Source organism: Anolis sagrei, chromosome 1 (assembly GCF_037176765.1).
Source record: "Anolis sagrei isolate rAnoSag1 chromosome 1, rAnoSag1.mat, whole genome shotgun sequence".
Taxonomy (NCBI): domain Eukaryota; kingdom Metazoa; phylum Chordata; class Lepidosauria; order Squamata; family Dactyloidae; genus Anolis; species Anolis sagrei.
Window position 1 is genome coordinate 189,156,878 of NC_090021.1, and position 14,633 is coordinate 189,171,510.

The window sequence follows — 14,633 nt, forward strand, 5'->3', positions numbered from 1 at the left end:
ACCCGCACAGTAAATAAACAGTGACGGAAGCTGATTTGTTATAATTGAATAATGACTCTTGTTTAATAATGTTCACAAAAGATGAGGAACATAATAGAGCAGAGGAAATAAATAAGCAGCAGGGCAGCTTTCTTTCCTGCCAAAGACATTTTTACGGCACCTTTTCCTGGCAGGCATTAAATATATAGTTTTCTGGCAATCATTTTCATTCCAACCATGAAACGTTTCAACTGATGGAAACATCTGACTGGAAAAACCAGCTCTGTTTTTGTCTTCTCTTGGCCAATATTCTTCTTGACTCCAATGGGGAGTGGGTACCAGCGGGCCTTTCTGATTCTCTGTGCTGAAGCTTTCTGTGCCCCGCAGGGCCCTTCCAGGCAGGCCCTTTATCCAAGGATCGGATCCCAGATTTTCTGCTTTAAACTGGATTATACGAGTCTGCACTACCAGATAATCTGAGAGAAACAGAAAACCTGGGATCAGATCCTGGGATATAGGGCCTGTCTGGAAGGGCCACAATGGACTAATAGTATCTTCAGTCGTTTGTAGCTGCTATTTGGAGGTATAAGGGATTTCAGAGGGCAAAGTGAATCATTGAGACTTTTCTGCTTTGCATCTTAGAAATCCTTTTTGCTCACACAAAGCCAGCATTTGGATCCAGGCTATTACATACATGTCTAATCTGAATGCAGGGCCACTGTTCAACACATCCCCCTTCCTTTTGTGGGGAAATTTTAGAATAATTCTTACAAAAGAAGCCCCAACACAGTGTCAAGCTTTGTATTTTTATCCTTCCTTGACTTCTTGCACTCTGCTCAAAAATAATCTAAAAAAGAAAGTCTAGTTTTTGTCTCGTTGTACAAACAAACACACATTGAAAAGGAAAACAATTATGATTGCAAGATGTACAATAAGTGGAAGGCAAATACTATTTCCTTTAGCATGTTTAGCTGTTTCAAGTTATAGGATCAATATGATCTTATTATTTTGAACAATGCATAGTCATTTCCTCTTCCTGCACCTGCTGTTTACTGTTGATTAAATTCCTGTTCTCTGGAAGCAGTGGAGGTAAAGGCAAGCTCTCTCAGTTACTGATGTTTATGACTTAGAGCTTAACCGGAAAAAATCTCAGGATTATTTCACTGGATTTTTTCCCCATTGTAAGAATAGATTTTCAGTGCAAGAGAACTTCTCAGCTCTCTGTTTAAATTCATCATGTTTAGAAACTAGCCAACCCTTTGCCATTATTGCCAGTGATATGAGGAACTTCAAACTGCAGTAAGGTGGATCTGTAATTGGTTAAGTGAACGAACCCAGAGGGTGCTCAGCAATGTTTCCTCTTCATCCTGGAAAAAAGTGACGAATGGAGTGCCATAAGCAGGGTTCTGTCTTGTGCCCAGTCCTGTTCAGGATCTTTATTAATGACTTAGATGAAGGCTTAGAAGGCATGATCATCAAGTTTGCAAGTGACACCAAATTGGGAGGGATAGTCAATACTCCAGAAGACAGAAGCAAAATTCAAAATGATCTGAACAGATTAGAGAGATGGGCCAAAACTAACAAAATGAAGTTCAGCAGAGACAAATGCAAGATACTCCACTTAGGCAAAAAAAATGAAAAGCAAAGATACAGAATGGGGACGCCTGGCTTGATAGCAGTACATGTGAAAAAGATCTTGGAATCCTCGTAGATAATGAGTTAAACAGAGCCAACAATGTCATGCGGCAGCTTAAAAAGCCAATGGGATTTGTCCTGCATAAATAGGAGTCTAGTGTCTAGATCCAGGGAAGTCATGCTACCTCTCTATTCTACCTTGTTCAGACCACACCTGGAATCACACTGTGTCCAATTCTGGGCACCGCAATTGAAGGGAGATGTTGACAAGCTGGAATGTGTCTAGAGAAGAGCGACAAAATGATCAAGGATCTGGAGAACAAGCCCTATGAGAAGGGGCTTAAAGAGCTGGGCATGTTTAGCCTGCAGAAGAGGAGGTTAAGAGGAGACATGATTAAATATGTGAAGGGAAGTCATAGGGAGGAGAGAGCAAGCTCGTTTTCTGCTGCTCTGGAGACTAGGATGCAGAACAATGGCTTCAAACTACAGGAAAGGAGATTCTACCTGACCATTAGGAATAATCTCCTAACTGTGAGAGCTGTTCAGCAGTGGAACTATCTGCCCTGGAATGTGGTGGAAGCTCCTTCTTTGGAAGCTTTTAAACAGAAGCTGAATGGCCATCTGTTGGGGGTGCTTTGAATGCGATTTTCCTGCTCCTTGGCAGGGGGTTGGACTGGATGGCCCATGAGGTCTCTTCCAACTGGTTCTATGATTCCATGCTACTTAAGACACTAAGTAGGGATCAGAGTTTATGTATGAGTGTTGCAACAAAACTTGCTTCCTGTAGAAAGTTAGAAAGTCTAAGAAGTGTTCTGGTAGGAAAGATTTCCGTTCTGCAGTTTCTCATCAGTTGGTGTTCTCAGATGGATTCATTTACCACAGATTGTACCTGATAGTGTTCCTCCGCTATTGAATGGCTCTTTGATCCTGGAATTTTTTGCCAGTCAGTTTGGGGAGGGAAAGTATTATAATTGTTCCCCCTGCAGCTCCCCCCCCCCCTCCTAGGCTTGCTCCAAAGGATTGGGATTCCCATTCAAGATAAAGACAGTATAGGGATGTAATTGATAAAACTAAAATATCTTCTAGGTTAGTGGTTCCCAAATTTTGGTCTTGCAGGTGTTTTGGACTTCAGCTCCAAAAAACCCTATTCAGCTTGGTCAACAATGAGAGATTATGGAAACTGAAGTCTAAAACACCCGCAGGACCAAAGTTTGGGAACCACTATTAATGGAGAGTTTCTCATACATTCATTAAATGAGAGAAAATTACTTAGAAAATACTGTAATGATGTTGTGCATCCAGTGTGTTTGCTGTTGCCTTTTTTAAAAAACAGACTGTGTTAAACCTGGGAGGTGGAATGCTGATGATAATCTTGTTTTTTGCATTTATAAGACAATCAGCTTTCATGTTTGAAATCAACTTTTGATGTCTTTGCTAAATTACTCATTACAAATCATTGATCACAAAATTGTATTTAACATTCTACATATTGCACATTTTAAAAAACTCATGGCACTTCACATATATAATTTGATCCCACTTTCACAACCATTATCATCTAAGGCAATCCAGTACAATTATGCACCACCTCCTTGAGATCAGAATATGGAAAAGAGAGGCAAAGTTGCATGTCATCAACATATTGATGACACCTTGAAATGTCATTGCCTAGTCACTCTCCCCTCCCTCATTTGCCTCTGTTTATAGGATTGAAAGCAAGCAAATCATTAAAAACAAAGGAAGAGCTGGCAACCACACATCCCTTACTGCATTCTTTGCCAAGCTGAACCACTGCTGTGTCTGCCTCACATAGCTGTTGGGAGACAGAGAACAATAAGATGCTGTTGTCATTGCCAGCAGTGACCATTTTTAACCTGGAATAATGATTGTAACCTGGTGAAGAAGATATTGACTCTTTGATTGTGCCCATCCCATATCTTTATCCAGATTTCCACATGGCTTCACCGAATGGTTTCATGTAAAATCCATATTGTAACTTTTGGCTGCAATTGAGGGCAAGATCCATACAATATACCAGATGTAATGAAAATGGATAATCAGCCACTTCCAGACCTTTTCAGAAAAAAATCATTTTCTCCTCAGTTCTGTTAAGTTTTAAGATTCTTTGAAGTTTTGCTCCTCAAAAACTAACACATCAAGTGAAAGTGAAATAAAGATCTGAAATATACACGATATTATGTTTGTTCTATGGTGGCATTTAATGTTTGCCTTTGTATGTTGGAATCCGCCCTGAGTACCCCTAGGGAGATAGGATAGAATATAAATAAATTATTATTACACTTGAATACACACTTTTGCTTCCGTTTTGCTGACTTTGCATTTGTATTTGTCTGTGAACAGAAATGAGGTGTTTTAAATATAAAAACAGGTCTGATTGTTCTTATTTTGAAGTTATTGAAACCTTTTTTTTTGAAGTGCAATAAATTGGTTTGCAATTATGTCAAAATCAACTGTTGCAAAGCATACGGAATGCTCTTTGTTCTCTGTATTTGCCATTGGAAGTTGCCTAATGAACTACTATGTTCACACTCTGATGAAGTTACACCTCTGACCAAATAATTGTAGAAATAGAATTGATTCTTCGTTACTATTCCTGTACATTTTCATTATAAAATTTTCAGTATAGAAGTGTCAGTTACCTTGACAAAATGTACTTATATATAAAGCTTCTTTAGCATCAATTTGACCCAGTTGGCTAGAAATAAATATTAAAAAGCCATTGGACTAAAGAAGTTCAAATGTGCGTAAATATATTATGGGCATATCTACACAGACCATATAAAGCAATTTGAAGCTTGTGAAAGATTGTGGTAGCTGATAGGCTGAGAAAGGCGGTATACAAATACAGTAAATAAATAATAAATAATAGCTGGATATAATGAATGCTGTCAAAGTGTGCTACAGTGTGGGTTAAAGAGTTTAAAGCACTTCAAGCAAAATAAAAGGAAAGTCCAAGATAAGCCCAGTTATGAGCACAAAGACCCCAGATGTTAAGCCACATCACACAGGGAAATTGGGTTTGTGGAATGTGAAGTACTTCATAGACACCTGGCTGTGCCTGAAGTGCTTTGTAAAATTTTGTATTGTGCAGGTGTGGGGCTACCAAAAACACCCCAATAGCATGGCTGTACAACAGGGGACCAGTTGACCCCTGGGACAGGCAATTCATTAACTGTTACTTTCTCTTCCTGATTCCTCCTTGTATGCCTCTGGAGCACTGGTGCACATCTCGCTGGGAAATGGAGAATCAAAATCTGCATTCTTCAGCAGCTGTCAAGTTGTGGATTCTGGAATTGGTTGGAGGCCACTTTCCATGATTAATACATTCACATTTCTGGCCTCAAACCTGTTCTAGAAACGGCAATATAATCATCTACACAGCAAAACTGATTTCTGCTAAACCAGTTATAGACTGACCTAAGTGGTTAGTAAAGAAGAGATCTATGTTCTTCTACAACTGTAGTAGCACTGAATTTTATGTAGCAGGCTACAGTATCATTTTTCTTCCGATGTATGCTTTATGATGCTTCCAGTCATCGAAGATATTTTGGTCCCAACTATAGGAAACAGCTTACTTTAATAGAAAGCTTACAGTTAATGATGGCTCAACTCATCTCACCTTGATTTAGAATTGGATCAATAACAATAATTAGGAAACAGCTAGGAAACAAATCAGTGTTTTGTCACTTACCTTTTGAGTATCATATCAACTTAACCTTTCTTCTATGTTTCAATGACTCAAATGGAGGAAAGCATGTCCCAAAAAGCAGTTTAAGGTTTCTGGGAACTCCAGGCACCACCAGAGAAGCTTTACAAGCTTGAGACTAAGGAGCTGTGAAATTTCTAAGCATGTCTCAAATGCTTCTTGTGCAATCTACTAGACAACTTCTGACACCTCTGTTCTGTAGCTTTTTCAGTTGTAGCAAGAACAAGTGTCTTTCATTGTTAATAATGGTAGTAAAGGCAGATTACTGTACTGATAGATGTGTTTTCATCCAAGGTGCAAGACTTTTAAATAGCTGGCTAGTAAACCCATATTATAGTTTATATATTTATCTTGGTATCAATTATGTATATGTGTATATGTATATGTGTGGTATTTATAGCCTATATTTGAGAAAAAAGCATTTTGCACTTTAGAAGATTAAGACAATGTAATGCAACCACAAAAAAAATTCTTTTGGAAAATCTTGAAAACTTTTCCACTTACTAGGTTTCACCTGTACATAATCAGTGTCTAAAACAGAATCTGTTGTGTGATCGGTTTAATGGCTTATCTTTTGGAAATGTAGGTTGTGTATTCCAGAAGAATTAAATAAAACTCTCTCTGAAGTTAAGCCTGATTTTAAGCCATGTGATTATGCTAGTACACACTGTGTCTATTTTAGTCTCTTGTCACATATTGTTGTGGCCAAATGGGCACATTGTACTAAATCTACATGCAGCATTTTTCATAAGTGTAGCATGTAATTCATTCTTTTAAAAAGTTTTAGTGCCAATTATGATAAATATGACAAACAGTTCGGTGTTTCCCCTTCTGCTAATGCAAACCTTATTCTTATGCTTTTACAGGTGGGAAAGATCGAAGAAGTGGCCTCATTCTGACAATTCCATTATGCCTTGAACAAACGAATATGGATGAGCTGAGTGTCACCTTGGACTACCTGCTCAGCATTCCAAGGTGACTCATTGAGTGTGCTTCGAAAACATTTTCTATTATCATGGTGTTTCTAAACAAAATATGTTTCTTGATTACATCTCATTATGTTTCTTTGAGAGGATTGAGGTACAAGAGGTAGCTAGAAGCCTTAATGTGGAATGTGAATCATGGCTCAAACATAAACACTGTTTACAAAGCTCAAGGAAATAATAATAAAAAACACTTTATGTCCTTGAGCACCCTGCTGATTAGAATCACCTCTTTCTTAGTTCTGAAGTACAGATGTGTTGTACTGGAGTGTTCTGTTCTAACATTTCAAATCTGAATGTTATATTACTTTGAGAGTGTTAGAATGCACAGCAGGGATGCAGATTAATTTTCAAACAGTGACGTTGAAAGGAAATTTCAAGTAATACATGTAACCTAAAGCAAAACCTGTTTGATAGGAAGGAGGACCACTGTAGTAGTATGAATTCATCCTCTGGTTCTCTCTTCCAAATGATGAAAAGGAAAATTGCGCTGGATATACTTCTCCATACACACATGGCATATACACAGGTGGTATTTAAAACTCATCCTCCTATGCCTCCTTTCTTTCTCTTTGAAGAGGAATTCCTCCTCTGTGCAGAGGAGAATGAAAGCTTTCATTTCCATTTTAGCTTAACCATAATGTAGCATTATGCACAAAGTCTACATTATAGTATCTCTTATGTATGGTTGGTTAGAACAAGTCACATGGTAGGACTTGCAGTTTTGTTTATACTCAGATATAACAATAAAATGTGATTTGTTTAAAAGATACATGAAAGCTTCCAGATTTCTCAGTGCAGTTGTGCCTGAGGAGGAAGAGAAAGGAGTTTAGTCCTTTATGTAAACTCAGCTGAAGATCAGAACCCATTATCACAGTGTAAATCAGAGAAAGGCTGTCCTTTTAAAGAAACTAAAATAATACTGTTGGGGTGTTCATAATTGATGTATCATATTTTGAAGGCTCAGTACTGAACATCCTAGGGTTTATAGTCTTTGTTTGGATTAAAGACTGTAGATGATCGAAGTAGTAACTAAATCTTTAAAAAGAGCATTTCTTTATGTCAAAGTGGGAAAACCTTTTGCATTTGTTCAGAAACAATTGATTTCCAGATTCATTTCTGAAACAGGAGCCAGCTCCTAGTCCTTTTGTTTCTGTTTTTTATTGCTTGCACAGCTCTTTGCCTACAAAATCTCAGTAGTCCTCATGATAGGCAAGTCATTGTGATTTTACAGATGAGATATGGGCACAAGGATAAATATTGCCACAGACTGGCTAAGTGGGACGTGCAAATAAGACCTCAAAATTTGTGCAATCCCAATTCTTGAGACAACACTATGTGTTGAGTACAAGCCCCTTATCCACTGATTTGATATCAATAGTTTCCCTCCAGAAATGTTTGTGGGTCTTTCTAGGTCCATGGTATGCTTCTGACCCAGGTATGATCAAAATACAGGGTTGGCATGGAGTATATCCTCCCCAGATACAGGGATTATACTGTATTTGTATTTTCTGCATCTCTTAAAGGCAGAGGAGAAAATTAATTGCAAATTGTGAAGAAAAGGAGCAGTGGGTTGCACAAAAGACATAGATTTACAATATCAACTGTACATGTGCTATTCAAGGTGGGACAGTATGGCAAATTTATTTATTTATTTGCTTACTTACTTACTTGCTATGTTTATACTCTGCCCTTCTCACCCCATAGGAGGCTCAGAGAGGCCTGCAAACTACAGCAAAAATTCAATGTTGCATCATACGCACAACAATAAACATAGCACATCAAATTATAAAACAGTTAAAACAAATCACAATAAATCTCAGAACCTTTGAATTTTAGACTAAAATTGAATCAGATTAATCTCCCCACTGATATTGGGTTCATCAGGAGCTACCTCTGGAATTATTTATCTCCCCGCCCCCCCAAATACATAATGTTACCACTCTCATATGTTGTGTTTCTTTTGAAGTATATCTTTGTTATGCCCTCATCTGCTTCTTGGACACGGCAAATCATAGCAGGCAATTTACATTATTTGCGAAGTGTTACCTTGTAACAAGGAATTTAGAACATCCTTGTGGTTCGGCGAAGTTAATTTATTTCCCTACCTCTGATTTAGAGTGTTTGTTGTATTTGTGTCAGTAAGTACCTCCCAAAAAGTTGTTTTCCTAGTTTCAAGGCCGTTTCTTCAGATTCTTTCTGAATAACAAGATCTAGGACACCCTTAGGCTTTGCAATGAATGGGTAAATTTTTTGAAACAAATTAATTTTTTCAGCAGTTTGTCTTTTGCGTCCTCCTCCCATATATCTTCACATATTGTCTCACATGATACTCCTTTAACTTCCCTAATCATTTAAAGCCCATCACAAGCTTTCCTTTAAGACAGAAAAGGGGAAGCATGTGGTCCTTCAGATGTTTCCTAGACAGCACCTCCCATCAGCCCTAGTCAGCACTGTCATGGTGGGGGATGCAACCAAGGCCACTTATTTTCCATCCTTTCTTTGGAGGAAGCAGCATATATCTGCTACTCAATAAAGATTCATTGCTTGGCAAGCCAAACAATTGTAGGTATACCTGTGTGTTGCTTGCCAGACAATCTCTGTGTGCAAAAAGATACTACTTCCTGGGCTAATGAAAAAATCGTTTTGGTGTCCCATTAAAAATAAAAGGTTGCTTCTAATACACCTATGTTGCAGCAGAAGTGTTGTCACGTAGCTCTGCAGCACCTACAAAGTCTTGATCCGGACACAGTTACAAGGGCATTATCCATTTCGCAGTACACGTGGCAAGGACATTATAGTGGTGGCTTAGTAGTACATAATGCCAGGCCAAGAAGGTTTGACTTGAGTGCCCTATTTCTAAGCTAATAGATATTGCATAAGTGTAACTCTTCCTCTTAAAGTAATGCTGTTTGCTGTAACACACTGTGTTCATTTCCATGCTAAATATATAAAAGAAAAGAAACAATATCACCAAGGAAACATTCTTGGAAGCAGACAGAAGGGTGGCTTGTTGGGAGGTTGATAATAGGTTTTTCATAACCCTTGAACTTTGGTCCTCCAATAAAATGTTTTCTGGGAAATTTGAACAGGGAGAAAATGCTCCTGCATTGTTTAAAAAGATTTTAAGGAAGAGAGTACAGTCGGCCCTCCATATCTACAGATTCAACCATCCATGTTTTAATTTTTTTAAATCCAAAAATAAACCATGATTTTACCATTTTAAATATGGGACACCATTTTACTTCATTGTATATACTGCAACCTGAGTGCCCACAGTGTTTGGTATGCCTGGGAGTCCTGGAACCAAACCTCAGTGGATGCCAAGAGCTCATTGTGATTTCATCTTTCTTTTTTTTTCTTTTTTCTTTTTTTTGCTTATTCAACTCAGTTAATGATATTAGAATACTAGAACAGTGCCATGTGTTTTAAGTGCATGCTCATTTTATCTTATTGATTTTATTTTGCAGTGAAAAATGTAAAGCCAGAGGATTTACTGTTATAGTTGATGGTAGAAAATCTCAATGGAATGTTGTCAAAACTGTTGTATTAATGCTACAGGTAAGTTGGATTTTTAAAAATTAAGAATGACATTGTAACACAAAATGAAGTTTTATTTAGATTAATAGTTGATGCACAGCATTACATATTTATAAAATCCAAGTGTGGTTTGTTATTTGTGGAAACTGAATTGAACCTCATGCCTGTGCACTTTATTCTTCCACAACGGGAAGCTTTCATTTGCAGTTCATAATAAAGCAAGTTTCCTTTTTTGTCTCCATAGAGAGAAACTGTGTTTTTTGAAAGTATAGTTTATTATAAACCCCATAATTTCTGAAAACAGTTCAGAATAAAAAATTGTGTTACAAAGTGCATACTCAAATATATAATTGATTTTCTTATGGCAAAAAACCCCCGGGTATAAATACTACTACTACTACTACTACTACTACTAATAATAATAATAATAATAATATTGTATGTGCGTGAGCTGCTTTGGTAATTCTCAGACATTTATAATTTTGTATTTTAAAATTGTATTCCCTGGCTGGGTGATGGTCTATTCCATGGATGGGATTTTATTACAATTTCTTTTTCTACCTATAGTTTATTTTGATTTTATGTTGTATATATACGTCTCTGATATCCTGCAATGAAGGTACGTTTTAAAATACCATATATATTTGAGTATAAGCCGACCCAAATATAAGCCAAGCCACCTAATTTTACCACAAAAAACTGGGAAAACGTATTGACTTGTGTATAAGCTGAGGGTGGGAAATACAGCAGCTAGTGGTAAATTTCAAAATAAAAATAGATACCAGTAAAATTACATTAATGGAGGCATCAGTAGGTTACATGTTTTTGAATATTTACATAAAACTAATTTCGGTTAAGGCTGTCCAACTCTGATTAAACCATTATTCTAAAATTCTTCAATGTGCTTACATATCCTTTCAATAATAACGAAAGAGAGTCAAATAATAAATCTAATAAAATAATAATTACAGAATAAAAATGGAAATATAGTAGTAATACTAATAATTAATAGAGTCAAGTAATAATTCTAATAACAACAACAACAGCCAAAATAATAAATAACCTTGACTTGACTGTAAGCCAAGGGGGGCTTTTTCAACCTAAAAAAGGGCTGAAATATTTGGATTATACTTGAGTATATACGGTACCTCTAATTAAACAACCACTCAATAATAGCATAGTGTGTTTATATTTGTTGGGGGAAATGGGAAAGAATGCCTTTCAAAATTAACCAAGGAGAAAGAGGCAAATTTTCCTTGAGTGGGGAGCTGGAGTTGGGGCTGCATTGGAAAACGAATGCTAAAATTGCTATTTTTTAAAAATTTTACTTGAACGACCTGCCCTGTGCTTTAGATTGAAAAATAGGACAACACTTTTCCCCCTCTTGGATTTATGAAAATTATCAACAGATGTTGGCTTAATGAGGTTTGACATTTTGACCCTAAACCATTTTTTTGTCAAACGGCAAGACATATTGCTTTCTTTCTTTTCTGTTCTGTATGAATGCTCTTTTACTGGATGTGTGCTGCCAAGATTATTGAATAATAAGCACTTTGTTCTTGCTATCTGGGTTTATTTAATATGTTATGTGTGTGTTCACCTAAAAGAGGGAAAATTTGAGAAACAAGTTGTATGCAGCAGGTGACAGTTGTGAACCAAGTAGTTGCAAAGAGTTAGTAGAGTGAGGGAGTTATTTTGGTTAGATGGCTGCAATATAGTTCCTTATAATCTCTCACGTAAAAGAAAATTATGTGCATTTTACAGTTGCACAGGAAATGAATTCATGTGTACTGTACCCAACTAACAACTTTGCATTATTTACACTGCAGTCCTGTATGTAAAACTACAAGGGAATGAAATCCAGCTGAACACATTGGGACTGATTTCGGAGTATTAGATTGTGATGCCGGTAGATTGTTTAAAATAATGCTTTTGACCATTATTCCAACTTTTCTATGGAATATTTCTTGCTCCTTGTATTTGCTTTTATGTTCTACTTTGGTTTGCTATCACCACCTTTTTCATTACTAAAATACTAGAAAGAACATTCAGTAGCATAGCAACTTCTCTGTGTAGAAGCTGATGATCATACAATGGCTAATGGTCTATATAGAAGGAAGAATATAATACCACAATTTTTGTGATAAATGGAAATACGACGTTCTGCAGAAACTGAAAATTGGTCTTTGTTATCTTACATTTTCTTAGAATGTTGTTCCAGCAGAGGTATCACTTGTCTGTGTAGTAAAACCAGATGAATTCTGGGACAAGAAAGTTACACATTTTTGCTTTTGGAAAGAGAAGGATAGGCTTGGCTTTGAGGTAAGTGTACATTTTCACTTGTTATACTACAATTCCATGCCACATTCCTAGTAAAAATGGATAGCTCTCCCTCTATAAAACAAGTATTGAATGTCTCATTAAATATCACAATATTTCAGCAAAGATATTTCATTATAGTGAGTTTGCAACACTATGTTCTAATTGACATAAATGCAATCCTTTGCTGTTTCTAGAACTGCAGAATAGTCTTCTTTTAATATTTTCAGGAAAGTTGTCCACTTTAAACTAAGCTATCACTGCTGAGAATTTAGCTGGCTTACTTGTTAATACTACAGGCATTTTGACTTTTTAAATATGCATTTTTCATTTTTTAAATATCTTAACCTACTGTTGCAAAGCAAACATGCTATTGGGGATCTGTCACATATTCAACCACTGAGTCCTTTCAGGGAGAGAAGATGGGTTAAAAATAAACTACTACTACTACTACTACTACTTATTATTATTATTATTATTATTATTATTATTATTATTTCACACCTTTTCAGAGGTCTGTGCCTTTCCTCCCCTTATACAATAATCCTTGTCTGATAAATGAACACAACACAGTGTCAACATAATTTCCCTTTTCAGGACAGTGCCAGTCTGTGTTATCTGTGTTTATTTCTCCCTGTCTGAGAGTAAGAGGCTGAGATGGTAAAAACGTAGTACTTCATCTGTAACTTTGACTCTAGACTAGAAGTTGAACATTTGGCATATTCCATCTGTCTTTCTATTAGAGTGTTAAACCAAGTTGGAGTGCTCTTACAGAGAACATAGATTAAGAATGAGAGCATTACTTGTGGAAGGATTTGAACCCTAGTGTCTCAGAGCCTTATTTCAGCATTCAGACTCCTACACTATGCTATCCCCTTGGTTACCAGTTATTTAACTGTTAGGACAACAAGTAGTTATCACAAGAGGTGTTTACACTCTCAAATATGTCTCTGTATTAAACACAATGCATTGCTATAACTGTATAGTTTGTTAGTAAATTCAGACCTCTTAGATTCTGTAGTTATCATTGGAAGTCATTTACATATAAACAGATGTAAATATTGATGACACTAGCCAACACACATTTTGGTGCCTTAAATGTTGGTCTTGTTTCTGTGTATATTTGATCTGTTGATTCCAAACATTGCATAAGTTTCCCTTACCAGCTCTTGTTTTTGTGATTCAGAACATATAATATATACAGTACAGTCTTCATCTTCTCACTCATCAAAAAGTATGATAGCCACATCTAGGAAACTAGAGCTGGTCTGGTCTATCCAATGCAATTTTCTGAAACAGTACCCCAAATAACCCTAGGAACAGGCGTAAAAACCAAGACAGCAAGAAGTTTTGTTATTGTTGGGCTGTGTAATAATAGGCAAATCAGTGGGATCAATATTATAACTACTGTATATTATTTGAAATATCTTGTATTCATATGACCAGTTTGAAGTAGGTATCTTGATACTAAATTTAGTAAAAGAAATAATAATAATAATGACTAGGTTTTCATATTGCTCTAAGCCCGTGATGGCGAACCTATGACACGCGTGTCAGCACTGACACGCGTAGACATTTTTGATGACACGCGGCTGCATGCTGCTGCATACAGAGAAGTTTGGGTCTGCATCCCAAGAAGGACATTTCATCCTTGGCTCCTGCATGGCCAGGTGCAGAAGCCGAGGATAAAACATTTGCAGTAGTTTAGCGTCTAGTTCTGGAACTTCCAGTTAGGCGGTTAGGGAGCAGGGAGCAGCGGAATGCCGTGGGGGACACATCTCTGGGCGCCCTGTGATCTCCATCACCAACAACCACATAATCACAGCAACCATCATCCAGTTTACTGTTCTGGGGTGTTGTGGATTTCTAAGTGACCATCATTACTGAGAAAAGTGAGGGGAGGAGGGAGCTGGGAGAGGCGAGAGTCTGAGTTACGGGTGCAATTTCCCGCCATATATTATTATTATTATTGTTATTCATTTTTGTTATTTAAACTGTAAGTATCGCAAAATTATAGGGTTTTTCTCTCTCGAAGTGACAGCCCACCCAAGTAATGTTTGCTTTTTGGTGAACTTTGACACACCAAGCTCAAAAGGTTGCCCATCACTGCTCTAAGCCGTAAATTCATGCAAGTGAGATTATTGTAGACAGTCTCATTCAGGTGGTCTGTATCTGAAATATGGAGTTACAAAGTTTGCTATACAATGCAGAATAAATGTTCTAAGATATTAAATTTAACATACGGCCAAGTCACATTTATTCTTTGACCAAGTCTGATCCAAGTGTGCTGACCTTCTTAAACCAGAAGCTTGTAACAACTTTTCAAGGAGTTTCATAGTCTCTATTGAGAATCTTAAACAAGGGGATGGTTGCTCAAGAGAGCACAGGGACACAGAAAAGAGAGCATAGTTCTAGAAATACATTACATGGAAATTATCAAAATGTGATAG

At 36.9% G+C, this 14,633-nt stretch overlaps 1 protein-coding gene across 2 annotated transcripts in view; it reads left to right on the top strand.

The window, feature by feature from the left end:
* The window catches only part of SESTD1 (SEC14 and spectrin domain containing 1), an 85,944-nt gene that overhangs the window by 30,119 nt on the left and 41,192 nt on the right, over positions 1 to 14,633 (top strand). For both annotated transcript variants that reach the window (XM_060779882.2, XM_067471186.1), the window contains exons 4-6: positions 6,208 to 6,316; positions 9,795 to 9,885; positions 12,073 to 12,186. In XM_060779882.2, the coding sequence (XP_060635865.1) occupies positions 6,208 to 6,316; positions 9,795 to 9,885; positions 12,073 to 12,186 (314 nt within the window). The remainder of the gene's footprint in view (positions 1 to 6,207; positions 6,317 to 9,794; positions 9,886 to 12,072; positions 12,187 to 14,633) is intronic.